The sequence below is a fragment of the Camelina sativa genome, chromosome 8, assembly GCF_030686135.1.
Source record: "Camelina sativa cultivar CO46 ecotype springtype chromosome 8, ASM3068613v1".
NCBI lineage: Eukaryota > Viridiplantae > Streptophyta > Magnoliopsida > Brassicales > Brassicaceae > Camelina > Camelina sativa.
In genome coordinates, this window is record NC_141887.1 from 24,648,326 (window position 1) to 24,670,152 (window position 21,827).

The 21,827-nt window shown below is 34.6% G+C and overlaps 5 protein-coding genes across 6 annotated transcripts; 4 read left to right on the plus strand and 1 right to left on the minus strand.

Annotated features, from left to right (window-relative positions):
* Nucleotides 1-1,387: 1,387 nt before the first annotated feature.
* LOC104707886 (uncharacterized) lies at nt 1,388-2,248 on the minus strand. Its single transcript, XM_010424328.3, has one exon. It carries the CDS (start codon nt 2,090-2,092, stop codon nt 1,547-1,549), a length of 546 nt encoding a protein of 181 aa, XP_010422630.1. The 5' UTR covers nt 2,093-2,248; the 3' UTR covers nt 1,388-1,546.
* Nucleotides 2,249-3,498: 1,250 nt separating this feature from the next.
* Nucleotides 3,499-6,321, plus strand: LOC104709805 (uncharacterized). Its single transcript, XM_087461298.1, has 7 exons — nt 3,499-3,604; nt 4,766-4,910; nt 4,992-5,057; nt 5,378-5,485; nt 5,655-5,771; nt 5,854-5,880; nt 5,949-6,321. The coding sequence occupies exons 1-7, from the start codon at nt 3,499-3,501 to the stop codon at nt 6,319-6,321; spliced, it is 942 nt and encodes a 313-aa protein (XP_087317424.1).
* A 3,071-nt stretch (nt 6,322-9,392) lies between these two features.
* Nucleotides 9,393-10,162, plus strand: LOC104707887 (uncharacterized). Its single transcript, XM_010424330.2, has one exon. The coding sequence runs from the start codon at nt 9,476-9,478 to the stop codon at nt 10,040-10,042; it is 567 nt and encodes a 188-aa protein (XP_010422632.1). The 5' UTR covers nt 9,393-9,475; the 3' UTR covers nt 10,043-10,162.
* An 879-nt stretch (nt 10,163-11,041) lies between these two features.
* Nucleotides 11,042-14,252, plus strand: LOC104709806 (importin subunit alpha-3). Of its 2 annotated transcripts, XM_087462459.1 has the most exons (10): nt 11,042-11,438; nt 11,797-11,896; nt 12,000-12,091; nt 12,203-12,334; nt 12,472-12,657; nt 12,761-12,924; nt 13,009-13,087; nt 13,157-13,285; nt 13,375-13,502; nt 13,590-14,252. In XM_087462459.1, exons 1-10 carry the CDS (start codon nt 11,211-11,213, stop codon nt 13,969-13,971), a joined length of 1,620 nt encoding a protein of 539 aa, XP_087318585.1. In that variant the 5' UTR covers nt 11,042-11,210; the 3' UTR covers nt 13,972-14,252. The 2 variants fall into 2 exon arrangements, with proteins under 2 accessions (XP_087318585.1, XP_087318586.1); XM_087462460.1 differs by lacking the exon at nt 13,590-14,252 and having other exon boundaries at nt 11,078-11,438; nt 13,375-13,561.
* A 245-nt stretch (nt 14,253-14,497) lies between these two features.
* LOC104707888 (uncharacterized) lies at nt 14,498-15,381 on the plus strand. The gene is made up of 2 exons (XM_010424331.3): nt 14,498-14,693; nt 14,929-15,381. The coding sequence occupies exons 1-2, from the start codon at nt 14,541-14,543 to the stop codon at nt 15,109-15,111; spliced, it is 336 nt and encodes a 111-aa protein (XP_010422633.2). The 5' UTR covers nt 14,498-14,540; the 3' UTR covers nt 15,112-15,381.
* Nucleotides 15,382-21,827: the final 6,446 nt, after the last annotated feature.

Genomic DNA, 21,827 nt, shown 5'->3' on the forward strand with positions numbered 1-21,827 from the left:
AAAATAAGTGCATTTTGGTGACATATGTGACCAAATCAATTCTTTTAAACATTTCCGCAAACCAGGATGTCATAGTCTTTGAGCTCCTATGGATCTATCAACAACGATTTATGTTTTTCTAATCTATCTATCTATGTTTGTTGTAAGCTTATGTTTGATTAGCCTATTTTATCTATCCATTAGGTTGATGAGCTTCTACTCGATATCTTCCTTAAAGATTGAATGAATAATGGTAACAATTATGTTTGGAAAAAAAAAGATTTATGACCAACCAATCAAGTTGAGAAATTAGAAAAAAATTAATTTAACATAATTAAATAAAAAATAGAAAATTATAAGCACTGTAATATATGAATCCCAAATAATTCAAAGTTGAAAATATAAATTAAATAAAACAATATAAAAATACTACAATAAAAATTAAAATACAGTATTAGGAGAAGAAGACGCATATATTATTTTTTTTGTCAACATATTAATCTTACTTATTTTCAACTGAAAAAGAGGAAAGTAGGAAAAATTTTGGTTAAAAAAAATATACCTTCCCATTAAAAAAAAATTTCCCAATTAAACAAAGTTGAAAGCAGTCTTTTTAAATAAATTATTTAAATATAAGACGATCTATGTTTATATAGAAGTGAGTATTTACAAAATTTATAATTAATAATTAACTGTATATTTTACTGAAACACTTTTTCTATTTTTTTATAGAATTAATAACTTAAAATTAAAAATAAATAAATAATATTATAATTTTGAATTTTATGAAATATATTATAATCACCTTATAATTATTTAAGAAAACTTTGTATTTTTTAATAAATTCAGTTAGCTTTGATAATTATCTTTTTACATTATTATTATTTTTTAAAACAAAATATTTTATTTTTGTTGTAATCGAATTTTTCCTATTAAATAATAACTTTTACACATGTCAAAATCTGAGATTGATAACTTGACGACATATGTCAAAATCCTATTAATGACTAACTTTTAAAACCCAACTTTATATAATAAGATAATATATGGTAAAAAAAATCATAATATATGGGGAAAAAAGTGAGTGCAAATTAAGAAAAATATTTCTTTTAAAAGGAGATTCTCAAAAATAGCACCAAATAAGTTTTTTTCCAAACTTAGCACAATATCTCTAAAATTCCAAAAATAGCATAACTTAATCTTTAAAAATTAAATCCTAAATTTAAAATACTAAACTCTATACTTTAAAACTTTATCCTAAATGTGAAATTGAGAATCCAAACATAAAAAGAAAATTCTAAAGATTAATTTTAAATATTTTTATATGTTGAATAGTGATATTTTTGGAAAATTATGGAATATATGCTATAATTGTAAATAAAATTTGTTTTAGTGATATTTTGAGATATTTTTCTAAAAAAAAAATTGAAATATTTATGTGCTTGTCGTAATTAGAAAATATTCTACAAAAGAAAAAGAAAAGAAAAAAAAAGACAAAAGCTGCATTCATAAATAAACAAAAATAATAAGCATCATCAATTCATCATTCATCACCATAAATCTATAACTATACGGCGTCTTTGTGCTGTTTGTATTCCAAATAAGAGACTTGTCTCTGCAACTTGATCTGCTCATAGAACTTAGCAATGAACTCCTCTGCTCTCACATCCACCCCTTTCTCTTCTTCCTCATCATCTTCTTCCGTACAAGATTCATATTTTAATTCATCGTAACCGTACGATTTTACCTCATCGGAATAATCCTGACCGTCCATTTCAAAGTCGTAGTCAAAATCTACGGGAGGAGCAATGCAGGGAAGGAGGAGGAACCTCATAGACGATGTAGTAGGACGATGTTTCTTGACGTTAAATAACGGCGTTTCATCAAACGAAAGCTGCCGTTCTCCGTAATAACGGTCACCGTTACTACTACTATGATGACGCATATGAGCTAGGGCTTTGAGATGCTTGGAGAACAAGCTACGTAGTTCGAACAAAGGCCATCTTTTGAAAACTCCACCTTTTCTTCCCCATAGAAGAGCCATCCTGACGAGACTCCATGCTTTATGTGTTATTGCGTTTCTTCTGGTTTTCTTCTGAGACGAATCCGCCATTGATGGTTTGATATATACTCTGCTAAAATCTTAATAATTGTAGTAGTGATTTGATCTGATATGGGTATTTTTGTTTTCTTAATGAAGAGTGTTTTTTGTTGTGTGTGGCGTATGGTTTCTTGAAATGATTGTCTGTGTGTATATAAACACAAAGTTGTGCAGCTTTTGCTTGCTGTTTGCAATTTGCCCAACGCGGAGTAACAAATAAAAATAAATTATCATATTTAACGTGACTGACATTTAGTGCATAAAGTAAGCTATTTTTTTATGAAATATATATTTTTTAATTACTAGTTTTTGTACTCGATTAAAGAAACAAAACTCTATAAGAATGCTCCCGAAATTTAAAAACTTAAGATATTATCATTTATTTTTTTTGATCATCTCAAATTTTATTGATTAAATTGGTTTCACACCAAGGTAGATTACAACAATTAGAATATAAACCCATATGTCGGCAGACTACGAGAATGTCTCCAGAAACATTAACCCACAAGAGAAAAATCATTTAATTTTCTTTATTACTCATAAAATAGAGAAAAACGTATATAAAAAACAATTTAAAAGAAAAATTTTCACAAATAAGCTCATGTGAGTTACCGACTCAGGGCTGGACTCGGACCATGTGTCTGATTGGTAAACACAAACAAAGCTTTATAAATGGTACAGTTTTGATTTTTACCAATCACAAAAACTTTACCAACAACTTTATTAAAAGTTTTATTCTCAGCTTTTTTGTACAGCTTTCATATACAGCTTTTCACTATTCCGTAAAAGCTTACAGCTTTCCTGTAGAGCTTTACTTACATTACCAATCAGACCCCATATCTTAGGTGTGTTAGCCGTTTTGTTTCTCAATTTACGCTTTTTCGTTTTATTTCTTTTGTCTGTTATGCTTTTAGTCTTTTAGTATATACTTTTTTGTTGTTTTCAACATAATTATTAGTTTCACGTTTTCGATCTCCAGATGTGTATACGTTTAGATATTGTCTTCTTTTTTTTTTTTTTTTTTTTTTTATCAGTCTATCTTAAAATTAACTTAGATGTTACGTTATTTACATAATGGTTCTTGCCGTTTGTATTACAAATTTTTGTAGATGCTACAATAATAGAAGTGTTAGAAGAGTTCTATATGATTTGACTAGAAAGAGTTTTGTCTTTTAAGAAATGCAATTTTATTTTGAATAAAATAATTGATAAACGAATAGTTCCAAGTCTATAATTATGTGTTAGTTAAGCTGGATCATTTACTGAACTTGCAACGGTTATTAATTTAATAGAAGAAAACAAATACATAAAAATGGAACTATCATTATAATTAAATAGGGATTATTATTAAAAAGTAATTAATAATTAAAACTTGGGAGAGTAGGCTGTATTAGTTTAGTTGTGTGTGCCATTGAATCATGTTGTTGCGGCTGTCTCCTTATCATAGTTTCCAGTTTCCACGAAACCGTGTTCCATTTCCAGATACTGTATTTGTAACGTGCGTTCTTTGTTGGATCTCAGAAAGTATATAGATTAATGAAAATGAAAATGAAATAAGTGATTTTGAAAAGTATTTTTGTTTTATGTTATTTTTCAAAAATATTTTTTATGGTGTTTATTTTCAAAAATGTCCATTTTAATATATAAAATGATTAAATTCTAAAGTTTAAACTCTAAATACTAAACTTTATTTCCTAAAAACTATATTCTAAATATAAAATAAGAAATCCAAATCTAAAAAGAAAAATCTAATAATTAATTTAACATATTGAAATAATATAAAATAAGATAAAAATAAAAAAATTCAAAAAAAGTATTTAAAAATAAATATTTTTTTAAAAAAGTATTTAAAAATAAATATTTTTTTAAAAAAGTATTTATAACAAATTCTTGAAGAAATATATATATATACTTCTCAACTTCTAGAAAAACGATATTGACAACCAAAAAAGGAACAACAATAATGTTAAAAATAAAATAAAAATATAATCTTCATGCAAATTAGTGCCGCCCACTATATTGGTTATAAGGCTTTGCACCGCCAAAGTATAAAGAAGTCTTGTTTTACTATTGCCTGCAACAATAAAATTTCTTATACAATTTTGTTTTTGTTTTGTTTTTTGACATGTACTTTGTGAAAAAATTAGTATTTTATATTATGATGTTTATAATTGGTTAAATTTCTCTGCACACGGTTACATTTATCGTTACATGAGAGTTCAGGGAAGATGGTCTCAAAGATTGTATCTGAACAGAAGCGCTTCAGTTGACAGATAGAGTAAATTAAAGGCTTCAAATCAATGTTACTTATGACGCAGAACCGTGTTTAGACTGGCTGAGATAGCAGACTCTTTGCTCTTCTGTTTGAATCAACGGTACCCATAATTGTCGAAATTCATTACAACAAGGTGAGTAAGATATGTATATTCAAGAGAAATGTGTTAAGTATGCCATGAGAAAAAAATAAAAAATAAAAACAATTTTTGATGAAGTGACTTAAAGTTGTAAGAGGAGTTAATTACTCCATCGGAGAACGCAACCCTTCGGCGATTCATGTTGAGATTCATGTTCTCTCTTTCATAGTTACTGTTCGTTCTCTTCTGAAAGATCATTTTCTTTCGCTTCTCATCAAATAAAAAGATCACTACTGCTGCGACTTTTAACCTTCGCTCATATTCTGATAAGCACCGTACTATTCCGGAAACCGCCGAAGTATTACAATCTTCATCTTTCAGACCCTTCTACGGGCCAATCCTCCACCTCTGGCTCCGACGACCGCAACAAGGGAAGCCCCGGAAACTCCTACCGAAGTTGAGAACCCTGAAGATTGGTATGATTTCAGATGAAATTGCCCTAAGTTCTATTTATTTATTGTTGTTGTTCTCTTTGCCCCTACTTTTATTCGTTTCAGTGGTCCCTTTCAGATACATGATGCCGGAATTGGCCAGGGAGATCTTACCGACACCGCCGGTCGCAGGTAACTCTGTTGGCCAATCACCCGACTCTTCCTCTGTCTTTTGTTGTTTTTGGTGTTCGTTATGTTGGGAACCGCTTGGATGGACATTAATTGCTTGTGAAGTTTTAGGTAGACTTTATTGCGGAAGGATTATTTTTTGTCCATCTATATTGTGTTTCCTTCTTAAGGTTTAGGTAGACTATATTGGTTATTGATTTTCTGTCCACCAAGTAAGACTACCGAAGTTGTTGTCCATCTATATTGTGTCTCCTTTCTAACTTTCAAAGACATGTGTAACAGATGCTGGGTCTGTGAATGACTACTCCATTCTTTCCCGACAGGTGTGATAAAGATGCTGGCGCTCGTAATGTCGTTTCTCCCCATTGCAGGCTTGATGAAGACTCATCTAGGAATCTGCCCTACTCGGAGGACACGAACCAACAACGAAGGTAGTTATGCCCATCATTTTCCTGCTGCATTCAATGTATATGTCTACCCAAAAAATTGTCTATCAATTCCGGATTTGTCTATCAATCACTATTTATGTCCATCCAATCATGTCTATCAAAGCGTATTTGGGTTCATAACTAAGACCATACATCATTCTCCCCATTGCAGGTCGTGCGAGGTCGCAGCGCCCCCTAATGTTCAGCCATCTTCTTATTGCAATTCCCCTAACAAAGCAGCCCCTTCTGGTATCGGTGGTCCGTTGATGGACCACCGTCCGAATTCAATGTATATGTCTACCCACCTTTGTCTATCAAACCGCATTTAGGTTCATTGCCGTTGATTCCATACAACCTTCTCCCCATTGCAGGTCGGGCGACAACATAGTAATGTCAAGGTATATGTCTATATAATAGTAGACTTTCTTCTATTATGTGTGGACAAGAAACTAAAGTCTTCCCTTAGTAGGTCGGTTGAGGACGCAGACACTGATTCAGAGCAAGACTCTGGGAATTTCGTGCCTTCTGATGCGCAGGTCCCTGTGTACTCGCCCTTATTGCTTTTCTCCTCGCAATCGGCATGTCCATCAACAACTACAGAGGGTGATTTATGTATGACTTTTATGTATTCTGGTGGACTTTTCATGTTGTCTATCTCCTTTTGGTTTACTTTTGTCATGTTGTCTATCTCCTTTTCATTAGGCACCTATAAGCACTCTCAACCTTTTGTCCACCTACCTTTTGTTGTGTCTATTAATCTTTTTATGTCCACCTTCAATGTTATTTGTCTATCGTTCGGTTGTTTCAAGAGATCTTTCTTTCAAGACAATCATTTATGATTGTTATGATTGTTCATTTGTTCATATCATTTCAAGAGATCTGTTATGATTGTTCAAATCTGCACTCATTTCAGACTCTCTACTAACATTCCTGATGGACAATTTGCACATTGTATACTTGATAGACAATTTCCAGCTTTGTCTACCAATATGTTAGAAACCAATTTGCACACTGTATACTTGATGGACAATTTGCACATTGTATACTTGCTGGACACTGTATCACCTCCTGTACTCGAACTCACCTTCCTCTTTTTATCAGGGTTCCCATGCTCTCCCAATCCTTTCCTCTTCACATTCTTCTCACCTAAGCTTCCATCATTTTTGCACCCGTTCTCTCTTTCTTTGTGGACCATTTCCAGTCGGTGGACTTCTTCAACATTCCTCAAATACTCTAAGAAATTTTCATCGGAAACTTCATCCAAGTTGGCACTTTCGTCCGCCAGACTCATAATTCCAAGGCCCGCCATATCGTTCTTCTCCGGTGAAATGGACAACTGGTTCGCTGGAAATTGTTGTCTACCATCGACGGACATATTCTCTTCAGCTCTTGCAGACACCATGTTCGGCTCATATTCTTGTCCACACATGATCGACAATTCAAGATGTCCATCGTCATCACCATTACCCACATTGTTCTCTTTACCGATAGACAACATGCTTTGTCCGTCTTCCGCTGATATTACCTTACTTTTGTTGATCGAAACGTACAAATACAGCCCCCCACCCTCTTCATTCTTCGCTTTAAACTGCTCAAACTCAACTTCACTTCCAACTGAAACAGAGGGCATCTTACCTTGTGTGAAGACAACTGTTTCTCCTGGGTGCCAGAAGCTTAGCTCTAAATTGCTTTCCTTAGGTATTACCCCCAACAGTTCTACTATCTCCTCCTTCACCCCTGCAAACGTTGTCTCTCTGCCGATAGACAAAAAATCTTGCCATTTTCCCTTAACGGACAACAAACTTCCACATCCCCAAGTCTGCACATGTCCACTCACCCACAAGCAGACACACTCTCCTGTCCATCTGCATCAACATTTACCACATTTAATACTCACAACAACATTCTCACCGACCAACAACATTATTCTCGCAACAAACCAAAATAAATGTGAAAGTACATGTTTCATTGTGTGAAACCATATTAAATGTGAAGACATACCTCCGATTCTCCGACCACAATTTACTCTTCTTTCTCCTCGCCAATCTCTTTCTTCAGATCTGTTTAATCTTATCTCTAAACATTTTTTTCATTAACTACAATTAGTTCCCATTAGTTTTCCCCTTACACAACTAAAGGTACAAATGCCGATGCCATTAATGCTAGTCCCATCGTCATTAATGTGGCCAAAACCTTCAATTTTTTCTTTCACTATGAATTCTCCCGCGTGCAGATATCTCAGTAATAGAATAGGGCTAATTTAGTCTTTTTGCATCGCCTCTCAAGTGAGAAAATGGCATTTCGCAGAAGAAATATGGAAAGTGGCATTTTTAAGAAGTTTTTTTTTTAAAATGGCATTTCAAGCCAAAATCTCTATATTCAAACTCCATGAGAAATTAAATACTTTATATCTTCTTACTTAATATATAATAATCTTTAAAATCTATTAAATGAGATATTAAACATAAGAAACTTAAATTTAGTTTTCACATCGTTTTGTAAATTTAGTTTTTTCTTTTCTTTTTTAACTTGAAAATCCTTGAGAAAACAAAATAAAGTTTTAAAAAATCTACTTTAAACAAAAACTTGAATTAATTAACTGCTGTAAGAAAACGAAAATAAATAAATCAAAATTTTAAGTTTTACTTAACATATAAATAAATCATTTATAAAAAAGGAAACTATTAATTTTCTAGATTAAAAAATAAGAATGAGATAGAAATTAACCTTACTTTCTTCATGAGGCTTGTCAGTTTTTAACGGGCTGAAGAATTTCGATGAGATTTGCCATCCACCACCGTGAATCTGGAAACGCGAGAAAAGCTCCGATCTATCCATATCCTTTATCGCCATCTCCGTCGTCGATTCTTACCGATGTCCTCTCAAAACTTTCCAGTCATGCATCTCTCATTAGACTTGATCGTCTTCTTTTGTAGCTACAACGTCTAAGTGCAACAGAACCAATCGCTTTAATTTTTTTCGAATGATATTATAAAAAGAAGGTCGATGAAAGAATCAGAGCAGCATCATCACGCTCGTCTCGTCTCTTGTCTGGTCTGCTTGGTGAAGTTGATACAAACCAACCTAATTTATTTTGGCTTGGAGTTAAAGTTTCATAGCTAACGGCTATTTTAAATTAAACTGACATAGGGACTGATTGGTAACCAAAAACAAAGCGGCACAAGTGTAGCTTTGATTTTTTTACCAATCACAAAAGTTTTACTAAACACTTTATTAAAAACTTTACTTTCAGCTTTTTTGTACCGTTTTCATGTACAGCTTTTTTTTACAGTTTTGCACTATTCTATAAAATCTTACAGCTCCAGCTTACAGATTTTCTGTACAGCTTTGGATACGTTACCAATCAGATCCAATAGGTGGTTTCCGTCTCTTGTGATGGTACACTAGTAGTATATAAGTTACCTGCAGGTTTTATAACTGCATTGTTTTTGGTTACTTCACAAAGCCATTATATAGAAAGCGGATAAGGTATTGGCCTTTGAGTATCCGATCACGTATCTATAAAATGACCCCAAACAAGTTGATTATCAGTGCATGGAGATGATATAGTATGCATCAACGACGACGTACTACAATTAAATTAAATCCAATAACTAATTTAATTAGCAAAACAATTAGTACTAGTAATTTTAAATAATATGTTTGGTTTTACTTTAGCTGTCTTTTATTTTTCTTTTAACTTCCGGCTTCTCGTAACAAAAGCAGTTAGCGCGCGCTGTCTTTGCTAGTTTATGACGTGAAAGCTCTCATAAGAGACAGCCTTCTTCCACTATTAAACCTCAAACTCTTCATGACTTACATTTTTCGCCCCAATACTTTAAAAATAGTAAACTACACCCTTGTATTCTATTTTTATATAAGTAGACTTGGTTTGTACGCAAAAGAACCTTGGGATCTTCTTCCAAAATATCTCTTCCCTGCTCATTGCAGGGAAAAGTCTCCCCCATCTTGAATCTCTTTTAATCACCATATATGGAAATCCAAAATCAGATGATGATCGATGGTGGCCAAGAAGAGATCAAGAATATGATGAAGAAGAAACGGTCACGTGGTTTGCATGTGATCGGTGTGGTTTTGTACATGCTTCGCCGTCGGAGGAGGAGGAGCAAGCCGTTTAATAACGGGTTTTGGGGAAAATTTGTCGAGTCCTTTCGTCAGTTGAAAATCGACGATATTAAGACACTGCCATCGTCAAATATTACGGTAATGCTACCATCGTCTTCTCCGGCGGCCATGGAAGAGGTTGCGGCGAGTAGTGACGATCAGATATCGGAGATGGTCGAGGTTTTCACGGCGACGTCTAGTTCTTGCTCTTCGGGAATCGCGGGATATGGATCAGCAAAGTCGTTGCGCGATATGGATTGTCTCGATGAAGATGATGATGATGATGATGAATATTATGGTAATGATGATGGAGGTGATGAGATGATTGATGCGAAAGCTGAGGAGTTTATAGTGAGATTTTATGAACAAATGAGGGTGCAAAACCAGGCTTATACAGAACGTTACAAAGCTAAATCAGAGATGATGATGGTCTAAAACGCATATTGTAATTCTATTCATGTAAGCATATTTTATATATTACACGAATATACGTACATATATATGCATGAAGATGTGCGTATATATTAATTGAAAACGTTCTTAATTTGGTTCTTACGTAGTCTTTGCCTTTAATTATTTTTATACGTACATTTAATTTGATTTAAGTTATGATATATATATATATATTATATTTATATATATATATATATACTGAATTCGGTTATAGATTCTTGAGTGTATTTGTATTAATTGATGAATTTGTACGTAATTTTATATTAGTAATGTATTTATAACTTTATATATCCTCTTAAAGTCATGATGCTAGAACCAAATTGCAGCTAGCTTTTTGTGTGTGTGTGTGTGTGTGTTTTTTTTGGAATGACACAGTACGTACGTAGCTGAATGTAACTCCTTAGCTTCTAGCAGTACGTATATATGAGAGTTGTTGCTAATTAGTTGATATGGTGGAAGCCTGGAAGGTGTATCCAGATGCATAACATCATCATATTCATATAGCAAACAAAGTTTGTTTGTGCAGATTGTTCTCATCTTTCCAAGATGCATAGAAGAGTAAATAGTTTTGTGGAGTGTGGCTGCTATGTTTAAAGTTTAATCTCGCTCTCTCACTCACATTGATTTTTTTAACCCCCATTTCAGAATCGTCTTGTTACGTTGGGAGCTAGCTAAATTTAAGTCAAGTTTGGGCTATGTAATAATTAATGTATTTGGGCCTTTAAAGCCTTTTAAATCAGAATATTTGCTGCAGAAAAAGAAATAAAAGATTTGCGTGGAGAAAATAAAGGAAAAGATGTATTTGTATTTAGGTTAATCCATAATTAGTCGGTGTACCTAAAAAAGCAGAGAGACGTTAAGATTCAAATTCAAAAAAGAAAAGAAAAAAAAAAATTGCGTGGCAGCGTCGTAATTAATAAGAAGAGGCAGGGTCAATATTGGATTTAACAACAAGTCTCCTGAATCGTGTAGACGCTCTTTGTATAAATACACTCGCATCAAGACTCCAAAACCCTTACTTAATAGTTAATACCCCCCCCCCCCCCCCACTACTCTCTTCAATCGAACTCGTGTGTGTGGTGTGGTGTGTTTAGAAAAAAAAAAAAAAAAAAACTTCCGATCGTCGTTACTCTCTTCCGATTTAGCGGCGATGTCTCTCAGACCGAGCGCGAAGACGGAGGTACGAAGGAATCGGTACAAAGTAGCGGTGGATGCGGATGAAGGACGGCGGAGGCGAGAGGATAACATGGTTGAGATCAGGAAGAACAAGAGAAAGGAGAATTTGCAGAAGAAGCGGCGCGAAGGACTCACGGCTTCTTCTGCGGCTTTTGGCTTAGCCGCGTCACAACCGGGACAGGATCTTTCTTCAGCCAAGCAAGTATGTGATTCTTTACTTGTGTTTACAATTGATTTTTTTTTTTTTTTTTTTTTTTTATGGATCTAATTGGAGGTTGATTTGTTTTGGTTAGGGATCGTATCTACTTCATATGAATTATGTAACTGGAGATCGATTTTTGTATTAGATTGCAAAAAGTGTTTGTTTCTAATTGAACTGGAGATTTGCTATATGGATGGAATCTAGGTTGAGCTTTGTGTGTTGAATTTGACATGTAGAGAGAATTAGGGTTGATATCTCAACGGAGATTGTCAGATTTTGCTTGTTAGCTACCTGAGACTGAGAGAGTAGATTTGTGGATTATTATTATTATAGTTGTCTCTTCTTCTTCGTGTTGCAGTTAATAGAAAATCTACCAGCATTGGTTGCTGGAATCTGGTCAGAGGATAGCAATTCACAATTGGAGGCGACAAATCTCTTGCGGAAACTGCTTTCGATTGGTTTGTGATTTATGCTTTTATTATAAATCATCAATAGTAGTAGTAGTATATGAAGATCAGCGTTTTGGTTAGGAGTCTTTAGCAATTTGTTTTTAATTTGTAGAGCAAAACCCTCCTATCAATGAGGTCGTACACTCTGGTGTTGTTCCTCGTGTTGTGAAGTTTCTTTCCAGGGATGACTTCCCCAAACTTCAGGTGAGCTGATCTCTGCGATTTGGTTTTTATATGGATAGATTGATGATAGTTACTAGCTTGATGTATTTTGTTAACTTGCCTTTGCTGTTTATTTATGTCCTGTGCTTTTAGTTTGAGGCAGCTTGGGCGCTCACCAATATTGCTTCAGGGACATCAGAGAATACGAATGTCATCATTGAAAGTGGTGCTGTCCCGATATTCATCCAACTTCTCAGCTCTGCAAGCGAAGATGTCCGCGAACAGGTATTTGCTTAAAATCCCCACTGTTGTTGGTTTGTTTTTCTAATGTTTTCAGAGCAACTCTTAGACCTTAGGAGTAAATTCAATGAGACTGTTACCACATTGAGGTCTGTTTTTTTTTTTTTTTTTCCTGAGTATAGGCTGTTTGGGCGTTGGGAAATGTTGCTGGAGACTCACCAAAATGCCGTGATCTTGTCCTAAGTTATGGTGCCATGATGCCTCTTCTGACTCAATTCAATGAGAATACAAAGCTTTCAATGTTGAGGAACGCTACATGGACATTGTCAAACTTCTGCAGAGGGAAGCCCCAGCCTTCACTTGAACAGGTTTTCTTAAAGATTATACACTCTTTTTATTGACCAATCATGGACTCTCCACAATATTTTTAACATGCGTCTGATATGTTGCTTCTTTACATTTTCTGAGCAGACACAACCAGCTTTACCAGTTCTTAAGCGTCTTGTGCAATCCACAGATGAAGAAGTTCTCACAGATGCATGCTGGGCCCTGTCATACCTCTCGGATAATTCAATTGACAGAATAGAAGCGGTCATCCAAGCAGGAGTTGTCCCTCGCCTCATCGAGCTCTTAGCGTAAGCATCTGATAGTGATCTTAATTTTACAGGCCACGCATGAATATGCTATCTGAATTATATGCTTCTTCTTCCTCTGGTTAGCCATTCGTCACCATCAGTGCTGATTCCGGCTCTTCGTACCATTGGAAATATTGTAACCGGCGATGATCTACAGACTCAGGTGCATATAATATATTTCTAATTTTGAGTTTTCAGAAGAAAATGTCTCTAACTTATTCTCCTAACACAGATGGTTATCGACCATCAAGCGCTTCCTTGTCTTTTGAACCTTCTAAAAAACAATTACAAGAAGAGTATCAGGAAGGAAGCTTGCTGGACTATCTCAAACATTACAGCTGGGATTGCAGATCAGATACAAGTGAGTTTAGTTTTATATATGGCACTTAACAACAAAGCTGAAAGTTGAACTTTCCCGTGTCTGATTTTTATTAAAACCCGGATGTGCAGGCAGTGATTGAAGCAGGTATAATCCAGTCCCTTGTTTGGGTGCTTCAAAGTGCAGAATTTGAAGTAAAAAAAGAAGCTGCTTGGGCAATCTCAAATGCTACTTCTGGTGGCACTCATGATCAAATCAAGTAAAACACATAAACAGAAAACAAATGTTTCCGTCAATTAAAGAAGGTCATTGATTTGTTATATATATATCCATTGTTTCTTCTCAGGTTTATGGTGAACCAAGGCTGTATAAAACCGATATGCGATCTCCTTACTTGCCCGGATCTGAAGGTCATAACGGTTTGCTTAGAAGCGCTCGAGAACATTCTCGTAGTTGGAGAAGCAGAGAAGAAGTTAGGTCACACAGGAGATGACAACCTCTACGCTCAAATGATTGATGAAGCTGAAGGACTTGAGAAGATTGAAAATCTTCAGAGTCACGACAACAATGATATATACAAAAGAGCCGTGAAGATCCTTGAAAATTTTTGGACTGAAGACAATGAAGAAGAAGGCAACGATGAGAATCATGCTCCACAATCTGGTTTCCAGTTCGGAAGCGCTAATGTTCCTCCTCCTGGTCACTTCAACTTTATTTGTAAGGTATAAAAAGTTGTATTGAGTAATAGTTGCTTTGGACCTTATTATAAAGTAAGTCACATATGGAACGGTGGTAACGTCACGAAGAAGAAACATCTCTCTTCTCTTTCTCTCCATGCCCACTCCTCAACTCGTGGATATGAAGAAACATTTGTACGTTTATGGGTTTTATTTTTGGAAGTTTGTCCCAATGTTACTACTAAAATCATTTGGGGAAGAAGAAACAATTATTCAGTTTGGCCATTATAATTATTTCGTTTTTTCTAATAAAGTTCACTTTTTTTCTTCTCTTTTATAGGCTCCTTCCTTTTATGATAATATCATTCCGTGCTATTACAAAAATCGTGGTTATGTCTAAGCAAAACCATAAACTTTTTATTTATTTATTCAATAGGTAAATTATTTTGACCCGCAATATTAGAAAACAGAGGAGGTAGAATAGGTCTTAGATTCAAAACAAGAGCCATCGACCATGAAACTAGGGTTTGGCTTTGTGACTATTTATTTCGTGTATCTAAAACACTTAAACACCCTCATTGTTTTATCCAGCAGACAAAAAACAACATTGCCAAGATAAAATGCTGTCTTCACCAGCTTTTACTGTAGCACGTACTACTCTTGGTCGTCGTCTTCATGCGAAGAGACTAGCTTCTTCTGGTCGAACCGCTGATCCGGAGATTCATGCTCGTAACGATGGAGACGAGCCTGGTCTTTTTCCATCAGACCCCGAAGTATGTTCATTATATTTACTTAAACTTTAGCACCTGATATTTATATATGTGGTTGTTTTGCATAAAGTATTATCCATTTTTAACTTGGGTTGTTTTTGTCATTCATTCAAATCTTTTTTCTTAAAACTTCTGGTATTATATTACATTATTACTTAATAATTTCTAAAGTCATTCATTCAAATCTATTTCAAGTTTAGCTGTCAGAACTAAGTTGTTTGTTCTATGTTGTTTGTAGGGTTTGGATGATGTAGCGAATCCGAAGACTCCAGCCGATGAGGATGTACCGGATATTCGACCACCCGGTTTTGTAAAGGAACCGCTCACGCCGCCGAAAAATCCACGAGACACTTCACACAAGCTTGAATCTACTCCTGTTGGTCTACCTGCAGATCTCAATTTCCAACAAAAACGAAACTAGCTAATAGCAGCAAACGCCTTAGCCCCCTTGGCCTTCTAGATAATTTATAGTAAACTGAACGCATGAAATTAATGCTTACATTTAAAGTAGCTTTGATAATAAATTTTATACTCTTTCTACTTTCTTGGGATTAAAGAAACTAATTTTACTCTATTTTTGAAATGAGGCGAGTCTTCGTAATTGAGTTTATGTGATCTATGAGATTATGCACAAATATTTGATTCCAGGATAAACGATAAATCGATGATAAGAGACAGTTTTCACATGGTCCATGGGTTTTAAACTTTTAATTATGTTCTTCACCAAGATTCGTTATGTTGCTATTATCCTCACAAGCTGTAAATGTTAAAGAGAATCACATTCCAAAGTTGTTTGCTACTGATGTGGTCTTAATAAAAATATGGAAAAGTTTTTTTCGGACAACATAGAAGAAAAAAAAAATTAACAAAAGAGAAGAAAAAAAAACTTTGGAATTGTTGTGAACTATATTAAAAGTTTGGAGATAACAATATGTTTATTATGAAGAATCAAAAGAGAAAGAGATCTAGAAGATGAATGTATAGATTTGAAAGAAAATAGAGAAAAATTTAGAGAAATATTAAGACTTATTGTCACTACCATTTTTCTCTTCTACATAACTCTTATTTATAATGGAAGGAGATATAGACAACTATAAATAGGTTGGTGACAAGTGGTGAACAAGTGAACAAGTGTTACATGCATTTCATTAGGGGAGACACATGTTGTGATGGATTGAATGAGCAGAGACACTTGTTTTGATGGATACTCACACTAATTTTATTACAGGAATGTGATTCTCTTTAATAAGATCACAAGAATTTTGTGCAACCCTCTTCTTCCACCTTTGAAAAACTACTATTGTATATATTAGAGTTAACTTAGAAAGAAAGATGTGTGTATCTTGGGGACTAAATGAAGATACCGTCAAATCTAAATATATAGACAAACCTTTTAGCTAGGTTATGTCTTGTGAAATAAATTTATCATTACTACAATAGTACTACTACATAATGCTATTCAACTGCTTGTTACCATTCATAACTATTATTTAACCGCGCTCGTTTTAATTTAACCATTTTTTCTTCCATATTTTCTAACCGCTTTTTCTTCAACCACTTTCTCTACAACCGCTAAAAAAAATTTACCCGCCTTGTTTGTTTAAATGATGTTACCAATTGAAGCCACATATGTGTTACTCATTTCATCGTTATAACTTATATTATACATAGATTATACTATCAATGATGTCACTAACAAACATTACATTTTAGTAGAGAACGAATCTATTATGTTGAGATCAGAAGAGGATTGAAAAAAGAAAAGAAAAAGAATCTGTAGAGAGCCAAGAAAGAAGAAGTTGAGTCTCATCAATCGATCTCTTGCAAAATTTTTTGTTCCCACCACACCAAGTAAAGAAGAATCAACATAAATGAGTCGGGTCGGGCTACGGTTTAGGATCCAGAAGGCAAAAACTGAGTGAGAATATCTGTTGGTGTGGAATTTAGCACCACCCCCGACATACAGACCTAAACCAAAAGCAAACCACTTTTTAAACAGGGAATTCGCTCAGGACGGCGAGATGGGCCTTCAAATGATGGCCCAACGAAGTCGACCGGCCCAATGAGAGCAACCAGCGGACTTCCGGAGATCGTCTCTTGAGACCGACCTGACATCAAAAGAAGAAACCTTCCTAATTTCAATTAGAAAAGTAAACTTATTTTGTAATCTAGGCTAGCATATAAATAGAGAATTGTAAATCATCCAGCAATCAATACAGTAACCCTAATTCTTCTTTGTTCTTGAGCAAAACCCTAGCTTGTTTTCCAAGAGATTTCAATTTCCTTTTACTTTTTAGCTTTGATCGAGTTTCTTGAGAGAATTCATAAGTGAATTTTTTCCCCCCTTCAAACAAATTCATTGTGTGAAACCCTCTTTCTACAATGTCGTGGAAGCAAGCCTGGTCTGAATTGTAATGGGGATATATGGTTCTACACTTTTGTCTATGGTCGACTGTTGTTTGGAAAGCAAGATAAAAAAATCATACACTTTTTGTGTAAGGTTGCTCCACGTTTTAAAACATGTATATAACGTCGCCACAATAGAAAACGTGGTTAAATATATCATAGTTTTTGTTTCCATATTGATTTTGCTGTAATTTTTTTACTTGAAATAGAATGTAAAATATTTAGGAAACAAAATCTGAATTAATGCTATTTTTGGGAATTTTTTAGGGATTAACTTTGTAAATAAGTTTTTAAATAAGCATAAATAAAAGGGTAGAACCCAAAATGTACTTCAAAAATGTATATATAAACTAGGTACTATCCCGCGGAAAACCGCAGGCTGCACTTTTTTTAATGAAAATTTATAATAATTTATTTTGTTATTATATTACTTATAATGGTTTGTGATTAAAAATTTGTTGCTTATATTATATTTTTGTATTTTAAAAATGTTTATTGAAAACCTGTCACTAAAACATTTGTATGTAATGAATAAAATTATTTAAACCTTTGTGAAATCTTTGCTATAGTTGTAAAGTAAGTAAAAAGATATAACTAATATGTAAAAAAATCGTATATGTTAGTTTTTTTTTAAGTACAAATTAGTTTTGATTCTAAAAGATTTTTTTTTATTTTCTACAATTTATTTTATTTGATGTTTCTCCTATTTTCGTTTTTTAATTAGAATTATTTATTTAATTAATTATTTAATCTTAATTAAGTTTTTTTAATGATAATTGAATGTAATTCTTTACACATTTTAAGGTTAGTTTTATATTTGTACTTCCCAATTATTATAGTAGGATATGATATACATGTTACAAAGAAAACAACAATTAATGCACCCAAAATGTGTAACTGAATACATGATATATATATCTTCCCAGTGGTTATGTTTGGTTAGTGCCACATGGAGAAATCTTTCGTAGTTCCCCAAATATAATGTTAGTTCCATGCATTTCCACAACTACTACACTACAAAAAAACACGCTCTTTGCAATGGAAATCTGCGACGGACAAATGCTCTCCCAAATTTGTTGCGGGTCATTTGCTACGAAGACGAGGATCCTCGCAAATCCTTTGCAAATTTGCGAGGGACAACTCCCTCGACAATCCCTCGCAAATTTGCAAGGGATGTGCGATTAATTTGCGAGAAAAAAGTTGTCCCTCGCAAATCTATAGCAGTCTTGCGACGAATTAGCGAGTAATATAATCCATAGCAAATTTGCGAGGAATAAGTGAGGGATTTGTGAGGTCAGTATGGGTTAAAGGTTTAGGGTTTAGGGTTTAGGGTTTGAGCTTAAGGTTTGAGCTTAGGTTTAAATCTGAAGTGAGGTTCCCAGTAAACATCAAGAGATAAAAAAAATTTGAGATGAATCAACATGTGTAAAGAAAACACATAAGATATATATATATGTAAATCAAGATGTGATTTACTTTCATTATGAACATATAAGACCAAGTGTTAAAGTGTTTTGATCAACAATTGCAATGTAGAGTCCATAGTCTAGTAATCACCAACTATATAAACAATGAACTTTCCAAAACATGGGAAAAACATGAAATTAATAGAGATTGTATCATTAAGAAAATAAAGTTGATGCAAAAGAATATATACACTTGCGAGGGATGTGCGGTGGATATGTGAGGATTCCCCACAAGAGCCTCGCATATCACTCGCAATTTGCAAGGGATGTAAGAGTCACCCTAGCTAATTCCTCGCTAAATCCTCACGGTTCCCTCGCAATTTGATTTTTTACATGCAAATTAAAGAAGAGCATTACTAACCAATATTGCATCAAGAGACAAGAAACTTTGGAGATTAATTTCCAAAGCATAGGAAAAGCTGAACTTAGCAAACTAATAACATGAACTTAGCAAACTAATAATATGAACCTACTTTAATTTTATCTACACATAGCAAACTATTTGTATATACACCTAATAGTTTCCATTAATTTTCTACTCATAGCAAACTATTTTCATATTTTGTAGGAAAATATGAACTTAGCAAACTAATAATATTGGATCAATAATTGCCAAAGCATAGGAAAACTTTCTTTAGCTTTTGATTGAGTACATTTCAATGAGGATGATGTTGGTATATAAAATGAATTTGATTATAAAAGTGTGAGGGAGTTGCGACGGATTTCTTACTTGGCCTTGCAGATCCCTCGCAAAGTTGGTGTATTTTAATTGGTCAGTTTGTCGGTTGTTGTGACTTGTTTGCGAGGGATGTAAGAGGTTCCCACGCTAATCCCTCACAAATTTGGTGAATTTTGATTAGTCAGTTTGTCGGTTCCTAGTTATTCCGTCGCAATATTTGCAGGGAGTTAAGAGGACACAAAATATTTATATATACCACTGAGCTCTAGTTTGAGCGAAGCTCAAACCCATTCACCTAAAACCTAATCTCTCTTCCTTATCCTCTCAAACCCTAATCTCTCTCTCTTCTTCGTCTTCTCCGGTAAACCGTAGCCGCTCTTCTTCGTCTTCTCCGGCAAACTCTAGCCACTCTTCTCCGTCACTCGCAATTCTCTTCTCCGGCAAACCCTTGTCTTCTCTATCAAACCCTTCTTCTTCTTTGTCTTCTCCGGCAAACCCTTCGTCTTCTCCGTCGAACCTTCATCTTCTCTATCGAACCTCCGTCTTTTCCTACGAACCTACGTCTTCTCCGGCAAACCCTTCGTCTTCTCCGTCGAACCTTCGTCTTCTCCGTTAAGGTATTAACCCTAATATCTCTTCGTCTTTGTTTCTATCCTCCTCGTCAAACCCTAATCTCTTCAATTAACCCTAATTTCTTCAATTAACCCTAATTTCTTCAATTAACCCTAATTTCATCTATTAGCCCTAATTTTATCTATTTACCCTAATTTCATCTATTAACCCTAATTTCATCTAATTTCTCTTAGATCTGATTAAATTGATTTTGATTTTCTTATAGATGTTTAATGGAAACGATTACACAAGGTTCTTGTCTGATCAAGGTGTACCTGCTCCCACCGGTTCTAACCGTATACGGACTCCCACTGGTTCTAATTCTCGCCGTTCAACCTCGCAACCACTACCTCAGACACCGTCTTATCATACTCCTTCTCCTTCATCCTCTAATGTGAATCTTGGCTCTGGGGATCATCAGGAGGTGACTCCACCTGCTCGTTCGTTGTCTACAGGAGCTTCTTTGCAGTTTGAAGCATCCTCTACCAGTAGCGGTCCACCGCCTATGTCTCCGGCTAATGATCCGGTAATATTGGCTCAGAAGCTAGCTGCCGCTGAGGACTGTTTTCAAACTCAGGCGACTCAAATTCAAACTCAGGTGACTCAAATTCAAACTCAAGCGACTCAAATCCAACAAAGTTCAAAGAAGATGCATAGCTATGATGCATACTTCGAGTATCTCGCTGAAAAGGATCCGGAATTTGCTTCTAAGTTTGGAAACACGACAAGGATCAACCCAGAAGCCGGAGGAGAGGGCAACACTACCAACATCGATGAAACAGGAAACCCCGGTGGAGAGGGCAACACTACCAACACTACCAACTCTCTCTCTCAAACTTTTTAAAACCATGTGTTTTGTAATGTAAATATTTTTTAAAGACAATTTAAATTTCATTTCAGTTTGAATTTTTTGTTAAGACAATTTAAATTCCATTTCAGTTTGGATTTTATAGGAATTTTAATTCTATTCCCAATTGCCAATTCAAATTAAAATTTCAGTTCAGTTTCAATTCAATTCAATTCTAATCCAAATTCAAATTTAATTTTAATACAATTTAATCCAGCTTGCAACGTATTTGCGATGGATTCAGTTTCTTGCAAATTGCTTCAGATTTGCGAGTCAAGAGGTTTCTCGCAAACTGCTAGTGAATTGCGAGGAATGTGATCCTCGCAAATTGCGAGGCATTTGCGATGTTTGGTATTTGCGAGACGCTGTTTGCGAGGGATTGTAGTATCTCGCAAATCCGTTGCGATTCACGATTTGCGAGGGATGTGCGATGGATTCTTCCATCTCAAATCGATTGTTTTCTTGTAGTGCTAATTAATTTGATCCTTCGTCGTCTAAAATGCATCTAAGAGTCTGAATGGCTATAGCTCCTTATTACGGAAAGGTTTTTTTCTCTGCTGTGTGCATTGCATGTAATAACTAGAATATGATGGCAGTGGTATTGAAAGGTTTTTGCTCCATACTCAGTGTTTCTTTTAAGTTTTCAATGCATTTAGAAGGTAAACTCCTTCACACCACTCCACTTGAGCACACACACATGCATGGTTTTCTCTGCTTTCGTAAGCCAATTTTTCATTGTTAAGAATAAAAAGTTAAACATAGCCTACACTAGAACCAACCCCACAATTCAACAACAACCATAAAGAAAGATATCACATCGCCAGCAGCCTAGCGTCGAATAAATTCATAAAGAAGAAGAAAAAATGATGCTTTAAATTAAATAGGGAGCAAGCTTGGGAGAAAAATGGGCACTGTTGGATCGATATAGTACTTGAGGAAAGGACGAGAGACGTTTTTAGTTGTTCCAACTTATTTTCTTATGGGGTTTTAAGGGAATTAAAGTGTCTAGCTAACAACTTACTGTTGTTTTTTGCTTACGTATAAGAAAAGAATGCAATAATCGATTGATAGTTAAAAAAAAAATCTAATTGAGATGGAAAACTAACCACAGTGAAGGAACTTATCAT